The sequence below is a fragment of the Perissodus microlepis genome, chromosome 9 (genome assembly GCF_051167445.1).
Source record: "Perissodus microlepis isolate ML-2025 ecotype Zambia chromosome 9, ASM5116744v1, whole genome shotgun sequence".
Lineage (NCBI taxonomy): Eukaryota > Metazoa > Chordata > Actinopteri > Cichliformes > Cichlidae > Perissodus > Perissodus microlepis.
This window is the reverse complement of record NC_140469.1, coordinates 23,266,557-23,279,950: the sequence shown is the minus strand read 5'-3', so window position 1 is coordinate 23,279,950 and position 13,394 is coordinate 23,266,557. Positions and strand designations below refer to the sequence as shown.

Below are 13,394 nucleotides of genomic sequence, written 5' to 3'. Positions count from 1 at the left end.
TTAAGATGAAAGATTTCTTGTGGCTTTGCATTTTACAGTCCTTTGAAATGTACCAGTCTTCTGCCTGAGATCACATGTGATTGATGGCAGGTAGCTCAGAGGTGGACTGCTTCTCCCTTCAACAAACTCCACATCTGAGCCCCTGCATCAGTCACCACAGCAGGCAGGAATGGGATGTACTGCCAGGGCTATTCCTGGCTCCCCGTGTCACACACACTAAAAATATGCATGCTGGCACACACACACACACCTGTCTCTGACAGTTTCTCCTAGTGTCTCCATCAGGTGGGAATATTAACAGTGACAGGCAGTAGCTGTAGCACGATGAACCTGTCCTGAGGTGGTGACTTTTGGAGAATCAGTGGGGAAATCAGTTACCAGACTTTTTGTTGTTCCACAGTCCTCATTTAAAGCAAGAGCAGGTGGATTCAGATGAAAGATGGACAACTCGCTAATATGGTGAATCATCTGCTTTACAGATTCAATCCTGTGATTTATTTGGTCTCTAGACAGTGCGGAGCTAAAACTATCCAGTGAAATCCAAACAGCTTCCTAAGCACCTTATTTATGCGCTCATTCATTTCACTCATCAATGTCCAATCTGAGTCTCTGGTTTTGAGTGACTTGGCAGTTTGCAGTTACCTCTGGCTGTCATTTCAAGCCAATAATAAGCAAAGAAAAATCAGGTCCATAAGCTGCATAAGCCTCCATTTTATTAAGTACAAAACAAGGTATCAGTAAAATGCAGTTTTACAAAAGAAAGTAATCAAATTCTGCCTCTGTAAGACTTTTATAATAATGAACTATATTCTTCTCCCTCATTGTTCTCTAGAGTATCTGTGCTCTTGTTTGCATATGTTATTACAAGTTAACAAGTTTGCAAGATAATGGAGTGGCATATTAAGATAATTACTCATACATCATCACCATTCAAGTGTGTTATTACTCACCTATGCTTTTAGCAGCATAAGCCTTTATTTGGAGTCACTTCTCTGAGTCAGACCTGATGTACTTAACTCCAAAACTGATTCACAAGCTCCTGCAGCACTCTTTACGTGAAACACAACTAGTCACTAACTCTGTTCATACACTCTTTAGAGCTGCACAGATGGACCTCTAGAACTTCTCACTAAACAGCTGCTTAGTGCAGTAAAGCTACAAGACCACACTGAGCTAAAGATGCTAAAATGCTGTGCAGGTTGGGTGATAATTCTGTGTGATCTTCACTGTAACTAAATTTTACAAAATATACCTGCCTTTCACTATAAAATAATTTATTTCTAGTGAGGTTTAAAATATCCTTTAGTCAACAGTATAACAACAAACCCACAGACTGTATATAAAGGATGGCTGAGGAGTCGCACCTCTGTTGTTGCTGACCAGCTGGGGGCAACTCCTCTGGCTACACAAAGACTGATGGTCACTTTTTCTATAGCCACACTAAACACTTTGCTAATGAACATTTGGTCTATTTTCTTTGTGGTCACTAGTTTCAAATCTTACTAAATATAACATGATGTTTATTGGGTAACTAATGTTGCTCTTCAGAGAAAACCAGATGACAGCAGCAGGGAATGCTTTCGGGCATGGCTACTTTCTGAATGAGAAGTTGCTACAGTATGAGCATGCTGTGTCAAACTGTAGTTTGACAGTCAGCTCTAGCTTCATATGTCTGTTTTCAAAACAGAGTGTTTAATACTTTGTTTAAGGCTTCCAGATGGGGCTTCACAAACCAGTGAATCATATCACTGTGGCTACACCCTTCAATACACAGTCTGTGCGTAAACAAAAATGAACAGAAGCTACTGTAAAACTTATTTTAAAGAAAAACTCTTTTACGCTTTTTTATTCCCCATGAACATGACTGGTGGAAGAGCGCTTAAAAAAGCATGATGGGGGAATATATTCAAAGCATGTGACACTAATAGCATAAAATATATAACAAAATGTCAGCGGTTCTGTTAGTGTTCGGTTGTCTCTAGTGTTATTTTCTGCTTTCTGCATTCCCCTTTATCTGTCGTGATGCCTCGTGGTTAATTTGTTATTTTTTGGTTACTTCCTGTTTTACTTTGAAGGTTTGGTTTCTCAGCTCTTTTATTTCCTGCTTTTGTTCTTTTCCCTCCTTTCTGATTGTCTGCTTTTGCTTATGTTTCATTTTTGTTTCAAACAGTCAAATGTGCTCAGAAAGGTTCCTAACTGTTTGGCAGCCATAATAAACCTTCAACAAGTCGCTATGTTAAGCCCACAGCTGAACTATGAACATTAGGCTCCTGTGAATAACTCTGCTTCTTATCAAAACAGATTGTTGTCATCTTTGAAGATTCAGGTTGTCATTGTAGTTTTAGTCTTTGGGATTGCCTTTAATTGATTTCCTCATCCAAGCACGTCTTCCTTTTCCTTTAAAATTCCAGCTGTTGGGATAAATTGACGTTTTTCACTGGTGGTTCTTGTTTATATGGCCTGGCTCAAACAACAAAGTGAGATCACACAGGGTGTGCATTTTCTGTATGTTGATGCTGCAACACAGATGAGATTTGTCGCCATGTTGTTAAGGATTCTAAAATATAAATATACTATAATATACTAAAATATAATGCTATGTGCATATAACCTCTTTATACATTTCTTGACATTTTCCAGGTAAATTGATTAGGGTAAAGGAAGTGGGAGGACATTTTATAAATACTAGACAGCACCCAGTGATTCCTGTTTTGTTTTCTCTTTCGGATCGTGTGTTTTTCTAACAGCCGATAAAGACATGCTCTCTAATGATTTTTACCTGCATTTGGGTCGTCTCTCCGCCAATACTTGACAGATACGTGACATAGAGGGTATGTCTTGAAATAAGCATCTACTTCGTTACGAGCCGTGTGGGTATTATATAGTGTTTGAGTACAGCGGTGAGGAAAATCACTCTACACAGATTCACAGGTGTCAGATTGAGGGTCTTTCGAGGGTCTCACCACTAAAACGACAAGTCGTCTTCGACAGATTAGTGAAGAGTCACTTCATATACTTTGGCCTCTTCAGTGGAATTTACTTGAGGAAGTTGTCCACTGAATAGTAACCTGGTAATTACCTTGGGCTTTTGAGTCCTGGCTGGCCTCTCAAGGCTTCGACTGAGAAGCGCACACTCTCGGACTGAAAAATGCATTCAGCCCTCACCAAGGACCTTGAGAGACAGTCAGAAATAGCAGCCTCTCAAGACATGCCGAGTCCAGTCCGCTGTGAAGAGCATCACAGTGACTGGTGCTTCATTTTGACGTTGCCACCGGCCTTTCCTCTAGATCTCTCAGTCAGGTCACAAACACTTCATAGCGTGTCAAGTGTCAGCTAAAGTACCGTTGCTATTCTGGGCCCCTTGTCGTTTCTTTGGATTCATAAATCATTATCGTCTTGGCTTAGAAAAACATGTTCATGTTGTGTGGAGAAAAAAATAAAAAAACAGTAAAGGAGTTTTTGAAGGAGAGCAAGAATGAGAGGGGAAAATGTGTTTGTACTGGGGAGATGATGAAATCTCATTCCCACAAGAAATAGAATTAATGGCGATTCTCTAATCAGGCAAATAAGTCTGTTCTTAATTTAGCTATTAATTATGTCTTGTAATTTGGCAAACAGCACACAAAGTCTGCCAAGGGTGCCCCCTGACGCCCCTCGTGTTTTTCTCTGCTCTTCTCAGTCTACTTCCTATCACACGTTCAATCAAATGGAAGAGGCTTTACTAATTTAATATGGAGAGATGAGGAGGCACAGTTAGACAGAAAGAGGAATCTCACAACTTAAATAATTAGACCCGTGTCCCTCCCGCAAGGCACTTGATCTCAGTCTGTTTGCTGAATTTGATTTGCGGGCTTTACTTTTTGCTTTGGTATTGACATATTTTAATAGTTTTCACGTCTGTGTCTGCATTACAAGATGTCACGATTAAACGCTGTTGATTGTAAAACGTATTCTAGCTTAAACTGCACTCATTTTTGTCTCTGGTCTTCTCTTCTCAGTGTTTGCCGATCCGTGGTCACGGATTTGTCTTGGACAAGTACAAGTGCCACTGCAGGAAAGGTTTCTATCATCCCAACAGAGTAGCTGTCAATGGTTTTACAAGTAAGTAATGGCAAATCAGTCACTGTAAGATGATTGTTCCTTGTATGCAGACTTTATTCACGTGGCTGCATTTAAGTGTTGCTAAACATGCTAACAATGAACAGCCCTACGACTTAAAGCAGGGAAATCACAGGTGGAAGTGCGTACATTATAGCCAGTATGTGCCCAATTATACCCTGGCTTTAATTCACCTTTGTTAAATATATTAATTACTTCTGTGCATATCAAAATGTTTGATGGCATTTAATATTTTCTGGAAATTGTCTGGAAAGTTTCTTACTGACTAAATGCCACAGCAGTCCATGAAACGTGGCTGAAAGATCTGACAACTGAAGGATTGGTAAGTTGTGTTTATCATACTTTTTGATTTGCAACGTTCACAGTTAAAACCTTTATTGTCCTGGACTGAGGTGAAGAGAAGAGCTGAGTGCAGAATGTAGAGTTTGGTGGAATAACAATGAAAAAGAAGTGCCTTAATTGGCAAAAATCTGAAAAAAACAAAACAATGTCCACTGCGGTCACTGGACTAAACAGGGCGCATCCAGACACTAAGAACCAGTAAAACATGGGGGAAAAACTGACGTCTTGATGAAGGTGAAGGGAGGATTATATGTAGACACACAGGACTGATTGCACAATGAGAGGCAGGTGAGAACAGAGCACAGGTGGAAACAGCTAAGGTGGGGTAATTCAAGCGGGTAATTAGCGGAACAGGAAGTAAAAAGCACAGGAGACACAAAGGTAAAAAATTATTATTTAGCTTCAGATTTTGCAAGCAGTTTGGCAGCAAATGTTTGAAAATGTTTCCACATAATCATCCTTTTTTCTCTCACTAAAATAGAGCAGATGAATTAACAATAAGTTCATTTTATTAATTCTGACTCTGCTAAAAGCTGCACTTTATGACGAGGACCGTCAGCTATTTGCGATAACCGTATCCGCCCTGTCTGAAAATTGAAGTAGCCCCAGTACCTGGGGAGGCTAATCTGGTTCGAGAAGGGAAATATCTTTTTAATGGTAGCGACTTTCTCCAGTTTATTCTGTCTGCTGTGAGTTAATTAAAAAAGGCTTTTGCAGACACAGAACCCCAGTGGTTTTCACCTGCCCTCCATCACTTTCTGTGCCATACTTTCATTTCAATCCACTTTCCCTCCTGCCTCATCCCACTCAAACCTCATACAGCGTGTTCTCGTGCGTCTGTTTCAATTTTACCCCCATTCTCATCCATTTCCCTCCCCCTTACCTTCCTTCACTCAGATTTTTCCACCATCTTATTGCATCCATTTTTTACTCTAAAACGTCACACTTCGTGCACAGAGAACTAAATATATGTTCTGTCTGTTTTAGCCAATTTGTGTTGTTTGCTGTGCTGCGAAGGCACACAAACTTGCATGTGCAAGTGTTCAAATCTGCATGAAAGCTCAGTGTGTGTGCATCTTTGAGAACCCAGCAATAGAGAGGAAAAGCAAGCCTGTTAGCGAGGCGTTGTGCTGCAGTTTGGCCCACCATGGGGCCAATAACAAGCCTGTTAATCCACAAGGGGACATCACTGACACTCCTGCAGAGGAAGCCTGTGCAACTCTCTTCCCTTTGTCTCACAGTGATCTTACATTGTGTATCTTGCATATAAATATGGAAGAGAGGTTACTGTAGCTGCGTTTCCTTTGACTGTCACTCAAACGTAGCAGCAACAAACCACTGAGAATGAGCTAAAGGAAATGACTCAGTGCTACCGAGATAAGTACTCCTTTTGAAGGGATCAATGATGTGCCGAGTCATAGCTTTGAAAAATAGGCCAGTTTCTTTTTAAAGGCAAAATCCCTGCAAATCTCTGAGACAATGCCTGCTTCCAATAAAGCCTCTATAAAAGCTCTATAAGTCCAAAATGTGTTATCTATCCAACCACATGGGCATCTCTCAGGGGATTTCTATACAAGCCAATAACAAGTCCACTTCCTCCTTGTTGTCCCCCTGGGTTTGTTTAGTTTTTTTTTTGTTTTTTTTTATCTTACTTTACCCTGAGAGAGAGTCTTTTTCTTAAGTTTGCGTAAGTTTTTGCTGCTTCCCAATGTGACCAATTTATTTGAGCAAATAAAAAAACAGCTACTTTTGAAGTGGTTATAGTTAGTTTATACTACGCTTCATTCAAAAACATTTCACAGCTTCTCTGGTCCTGGTAGAATAAACCAAAAAAGTTAAAAAAAAGTCTTTGTGTGTTTTTTATTAGGGAGCCGAAGTCATCAGCCTTGTATGATATGCCCGTGACTGAACAGGGTTGAGCAGTGTTGACTTTCCATGTTCACACACAGAGATCCATCTCCCTTTTGTTGACACAGTGTTGATGACTTCTTGTAAGGTCAGAGACGAAGAAGAGTATATATACAGTCGGGATTCACTCTGCCACTGACGCACGTCATCTGGACAGATCTGGAGGAAAATTCAATAACAAGAAAAATTTAAATGACAGTTGCTGTACCATCTGTTCCTATCTTCTTTATAATCCTAAAATATGATGTCGAATGTCAAATTATTGAGTAAAAAAACAAAAAAAAACCACATATACAAATCAAACAGATTTACAGGTCAAGAGCAAAACACTGTAAAGTGGTTGTTTAAAGTTGTGTAAAACCTAATTCAGTGAAAGTAGATGTTACAGTCTTTTGTCTTTATATTTACCTATAACAAAGTGATCAAACATTCAACCAATATTTTTACTACACTATTGATCTTTGTTGGTTATAGTTTCAAAATTCATTAATTTTAGCAAAAAATTTCAACCAACTGGCAAACTGATTTTCTAGTTCTGTTTCTAGCTAACTAACTCTGTCAGATTATGTGTTACCATATTAATAAATTTACTTTTTTATATTCTGATTTATTTTATAGCACATGGGTATTCTATTTGTTATGTGTTTTCTATTAAATAATTTCTATTAAAGGCATTTGTTTATGCACAGCTCTCTTAAGGCCACGGCATTACCTTGATTTCTTTCCCAGCTATTCTGTTGTAGATTTGCTCATCATTGTCATGTTGCATGAACAAATTTGGGCAAAGCTTTGTAGTTCTTGGGTTTTTGGAGTTTCTCTGAGCATTGCACAGTCTGATCTAGGGGTGAATTTGCTTGAATGTCCACTCCTGGTAAGAAATGGCAACTGTCTTGAATGTTTTTCACTTGTGAATAATCTTTCTTAGTGTACAATGATGGCCTTCTTTACTTTTATAGAGCTGCTCAGACTTGTTTACGATGATCTGCATCTGATTAGCAGAAATGCTATTTACCCTCTTGATTCCTATGGATGGAGGAAGGGTGTACATAGTTTTTTCACACATTTCTGCATTTTGACTTAGTTTTTTTTTTTGTTAAATATGCTGTAACATTGTGTAATATGTTGCCCTGTTGTTTATCTGAGGTTATATTTAACCAGTTTTTGAACCTCTTAAGGACCAGATGATCTCTTTTTATGTCCTGATACATAAAAACTTAAAACTTGAGTGCGTACTTTCTTTTTCGCATGACAGTTTATCATCTAGCTCATTTATTTTAAGTTAACAACTTATCAGTCCCACCATTAATTCTAGCATTTTTCAACTGTTGATCTTTCTTTTGTTTTGCTTTATAAACTAAGAGTACAACGTTTACTTCAATATATTTCATAATTCATTTCTATTGTTAGCCAACTGAATAAGCTAAAATTATTTGTCATTTTATCCATTAAATATTTATCCGTGACTTTTAGCTGTTGGAATTGCATTTAATATTTCAGAAATGTATTTATTCAGCACATTATGCTCTTGAATTCAGCTATTTTTTAGTATTTTTAATTTTTATTAAATGCACTAATTTATGTGCTACTTTAGCCTAAATGAACTTCACTTGCAGAAAATTGTTGGCGGGGTTATTGTGTCAGTATTTCGGGCCGTTTATTTATTTTTTATTATTATTAAAAATGTAGCTGTAATTGTCCTGGAACACACAAAAAATATGAAATCAGCCTGTGAGAGTTTTTATTTAGTGTTTGTTTCTTTGAGTATTTAAGATTTTGGGACTTCTTCTTTTCAATGTTTTCTTTGACAGGAATGGGGAGGAAGGGAAAACCTGCAGACAGCAGTCCCAACACAGAGGAGGGATCTTCCAGTGACTGCCTGCCTTGCCAGCAGGGTTGTGCCTACTGTAAAGATGACACCCCCTGTGTGGTACAAGAGGATGGCGCTCTTCGCATGGCTGTGGTCTCTTTCCAGTGCCTCTGCATGCTGATCGTCTTCATTAGCATGGTCCTTATATACCACTTTCGTAGGAATAAGGTAGGTGTTATAATAAAACAATGATTTTCCAGATACGTCATCTTGAATTGGTATTAAAGGGCATCTTCTTCTTTAATATAATTATATTTATGTGTTTTAAACCAAGAATGTAGTCATTAATGCCATGAAGAGTTAAAGTTTTGTGACTCAACAGTGGATAAGAGAGATCTACACTAATTTAATTCACAATTGCAACATCACATCAACATGTTTGATGTTTTATAGGCCATATGGTCATCAAAGGCTGCTGGAACTAATAAACAGTAGTTCCAAATGTGGGTGGTCACAATAAAGCTTTGAAATGATTTCAAATGAATCGAACACTTCAGATCAAGTCAAAATCACCACCTTGGATCACGACCAAAGTTTGCAAACACAAAAGCACATTTACTTTGATTCATACATCAGACCACTCACCATTCAATCTGTTTAATCTTTTACTTATGATGCGTGGTTTATATGTATATTTGAATGATGACACCTGGTTGAAATCTCCTGCTTAATTTAGTAACTTCACTAAGTTTTACATTATTTACATGACCTTGAGACCATGCACCTTTAAAAAGAAGAGAATGAATATAAGATGTGATGCAAAGTAAAGATTGCGATTTAGCTCATGCAAGAGTGCTGCCTGTGGTACGGTGGGGTCCTATAATCAGTCACAGAGAGTGAATGATCAGCAAACGTGGAGAATACTGTATTTTACTCGTTTCTTACTCGAGTATGGCATGAGTTTGCGAATTAGTCACGTTTATTTTTGTTTTTGTGTTTGTCTGGTTTTTCTTTGCCTGAATGAGCTTTTTCATTTGACAAGCCCCATACCTACTTTCAGCTGCTCCCTTTAGGGGTCGCCGCAGTGGATCATCCTCCTCCTAGTTCCATCTCATTGTATCTACTGTATCGCCTATCTAGATCTCAATTTCTATTTAAAAAGTAAAAAAAAAAGAAAGCAGGCTGGATGTGCTGGTAGTGGAGGAATTTAGAGACTTAGTCAGGTTTGAGATTTTAAATGGACTTAAATGCTTAAAAACTATTCTGTTAAGTTTAGAAAAAGATTGTGGTTTGGGTTCAAATAGAACGGTTGTCCTTTTTTTTTGCCTGGGTGAGGATACCGATACAAATTTTGTGGTTGATCAAAAGAGCTCATTCATTTTTTCATGTTATTGTGATGTAACCGTAACCTCTGACTCTAACCCTCTCTAAGTCTATACTTTCCTTACATGAAGTAGTACATACTACTTACACGAATTACAAATTCAGTCTAATTCATAGCATCTCTTTGGTGATTCTTTTGTTTCTTGGATCTACGTAACTACTTTTTTAAAAGTGGGATTTGGCTTTTCAACTCAATTCAATTCAATTTTATTTATCCAGCGCCAAATCACAACAACAGTCGCCTCAAGACGCTTCATGTTGTAAGGTAGACCCTACAATAATGCATACAGAGAAAACTCAACAATCATGTGACTCCCTATGGGCAAGCACTTTGGCGACAGTGGGGAGGAAAAACTCCCTTGTAACAGGAAGAAACCTCCGGCAGAACCAGGATCAGCGAGGGTCGGCCAACTGCCGCGACCAGTTGGGGTGAGAGAAGGACAACAGGATAAAAGACATGCTGTGGAAGAGAGCCAGAGATTGATCCTCCAGGAATCAGTCCTGGAGTTTTCATGTACCAGAATTAGACTAGCGTCAGAATGCTGTGGAGGGCATTGAGTTACATTTGTTAGTTATCAGCAAGACTATATTTTAGTCATTTACTAAGCAGCACTTTGATGACACAGATTCCTCATCAGTCTAGCAACTCAATGTGTTGATGGTGTCTGAGCATCGCTGCTCTAATATGCCGGAAAATGAAACATGCATTAGAAACAGTGTTTATATATTAAAACTAATATTCAAAAGCTTTGCGACTCAAAACACAGAACTACCTCAACACACACTCAGGATGCTACACTCGCTGGGATCTGCAAACCGTAGCAGACAAACAGGAGATTCAGTTTCATTTCACTACAGGAGCCAACTCAGGTGTGAGACCCTACATTGTTAGAGAGAAAGCTTCAACAGTCAGACAACCCAATCAAGTAACCCTTCTGCGACAGTGGGAAGAAAAAACTCTCAGAAAAAGCAGAAGGAGACAGGGTGTGTATTGTGTACTTTTCCAGGATAAGAAAAAGTGAGATACCATATGGGGAAAACTGCGACTGCTCCCACTGTTCAGTGTTACCTGAATACACCGTACAATGTCTCGTGTTTTGGAACAAAAAAATAAATATATATTCATGCCAAGACACAAAACTTGATTTTGTATGGTTAATATTTCAAACATTTTTTCTTTAGTTTAACGTCTACCTAATTAAATCTCTGAACTTTTCAGCCTCCCATTGCTCCCGTTGTTTCTGTCAGTTAAGTGTCTTAATTACTAGCTTTGAATTGAGCATCAAACATCTGAGGATTAGCCTGAAGATGCTCCACATTCCTGACAAAGGAACTTCTAGCTGCTCTGTCTTCCACACCCGAGGACTCTGCCATTACAACGGCTAGAGTTCATCAAAGGATCATTCCCATTATTAAAGCAGATGGATGTTTCAGGTACTCCAGGGCTTTGTCATAATTTAAAGGCTACTTATATAATTCCAATTAATGTCATTAAACTAAGTTTAAGATTTTGTTTCAAAGTTCTTTGCAGACTTTTCAATTACATTCATGCAATTTAATTAAATAAGTTTATCTGGTGCACAAAGAGAGCCCTTTTGCTTTCTTTTGCATGTATTTTTAAATGGGTGGCACAGCTGTCCTCTGCTCTCTGAAAGCCCCCCTCAAGCGCCTTGTCAATTAGAGGACGATATGCTGCTAAATATCTTACACAAGAGGTGCACACAAAGCACCTGCAAATGGTGGATGCTTCTATAAAAAGTGCTTAAGGGAGGAGCTTTTGCTTTGCTCTTCTCCTCTTTCAAGCAACAAGGAACAAACCTCCATCCTCTTTAAATCAGCCTTGAGTATTATGACATGCTGTGCGATACATTTTTAATGTGAATATATACTACAGTATTCTGTACACAAAAGAAAAAACATTTTTATTTTGACATTTTGGATTTTTTTTTTTGGCTTACAGAATCGCCTAAATGATACCCTGTTTCTGATATCTTTTAAAAAGTGGGCAGTTATGTCCATGTTATTTGGTTTATTTCTGTTTACGATACACATACATCAAAATTAAAGCTGTCCATTTATGTTTTTATATTAAAAACTGAAAAACTTTCTTCTGCAATCTGTTTGTAATGTAATTGAAGTTGGTCATAGTGACGAACCACCCAACACTACAATTGCTCTTTATGAAGCATTTGAGTCTCTTTGACATCACTGTTTTGGTATTATGGCCATTGCATGGCTTTGAAATTTGGTTGTTTGGTGGATTTTTCTTCAGTGAAAAGGCCCCAATAAAACCTCAGTAATAGTTAGTTAAGCCTTTGGTCCTTCCTGGAGGATCGGCCAACGACAATTTTCCACCAGCAGTCTCTCCTGAGCTGCCTTATCCTTTAATGGTTGGTTTAATGGTTTAATATTGCTCTGTCCACTGCTACAAGTTGATTTTGCAATTGCTATATTTTCTGGTCACCAGACTGAGAGTATTTGGCACAGGTACTGAAAGAATCGGGACTTGGCTGCTGTTGTGGTTCTCTGCATCTCTGCTTTATACAGATTTCAAGTTAAATAATCATAGCTTGATGTGTTGACTGATCTCCCTGGGGCTACAACAACACCACTAGTCCCACCACCCTGTACTAGTAAAAGATGAACAACTTGAGCTTGTGAATACAATGTCATTGATACCAGTTGGCTAAACATATTATTCATATTTTGTGCTCAGATTTCTTATATATTAAATGGTCGATAAATCAGAAGTTTAATAATTGTTGTGTGTTTGTGTTTCCACAGAGTATCAGAGCATCAGGTCTTGTCCTGCTGGAGGCCATCCTGTGTGGGGCTCTGCTTCTCTACTTTCCGGTAAGCCTGAGACTCTTGTGAGCTTGTGCATGTGTCGCCGTGCAGCCTTGGATCTCTTCATGCAATCATTTTTTGAAGTGTTAGCTGATAATCTACATGCCATGCTCCTTTGAGCTCAAAATAAAAATGTTCTCCTTGACTGAAGGCTGGCATTCAGCTCGACCTTCACTTCACACCGTCGCTCATTCATCTAAAGCAAAATCACATATCTGAGAACAAAGTTTCATATCTGCAGCAGCGGCACAAAGTGGGATTGTTTGCCTTGTCAGACAGTGCAAACCCCAGTTCATAAATCACACTGTTCAGGTGTTTTTTGGTGGCAGCTGAATGGAGCTGTGATAAGCAGGGATTTCACAGACGAAGTGTGCATGTGATAAAACGGGACTGGCAGAGACTAACATCCCAGGGCTTGTTGGTGACCCCCTGCTAACTGTACACAGAGCTGGCCAATGAACCCAGCAGCCTGTCAACACTACCATCTGTTGACCAGCCACTCACGCTGCTTCATACGCATTGTGTTAATTTAAAACCAGCACACAGAATTTATTTTTACTGTAACCTTTTAAAGACTTTATTATTTATATTTATTCTTAACACAAACTACCATCATTTAATCCAGTTTCTTTAGTTTTGAACTAAACTTATCATTAATAGTGTCTTGAATTCAAGATTTATTTTTATTTTTAAATTCATTATTTAGTACTTGAGCTTCTGCTACGTCAGCCACACCCAACCCCTGCTGCACTCTCCCTTTAACCGATTCATTGATCTATTAATCCATCAATCTACAGATCAATTCTTTCTTTCTTTTTTCTTTGCTTCACACATACATTTAATCGCTTTGCTTTAAAGACACAAGGAATCAAATAATTGAGTAGATACTTTCAAAGAAGACCCACTGTGTTCTTCTCCACCTCCATATTTCTAATCTTGGAATCTACTGCAGCATCATTGCATAATTAACAGTTATAATTTGTTGTAT

At 38.5% G+C, this 13,394-nt stretch overlaps 1 protein-coding gene across 2 annotated transcripts in view; it reads left to right on the top strand.

The window, feature by feature from the left end:
- The window catches only part of gpr158a (G protein-coupled receptor 158a), a 98,651-nt gene that overhangs the window by 46,948 nt on the left and 38,309 nt on the right, over positions 1–13,394 (top strand). For both annotated transcript variants that reach the window (XM_084939714.1, XM_084939713.1), the window contains exons 3-5: positions 3,999–4,101; positions 8,178–8,404; positions 12,344–12,412. In XM_084939714.1, the coding sequence (XP_084795840.1) occupies positions 3,999–4,101; positions 8,178–8,404; positions 12,344–12,412 (399 nt within the window). The remainder of the gene's footprint in view (positions 1–3,998; positions 4,102–8,177; positions 8,405–12,343; positions 12,413–13,394) is intronic.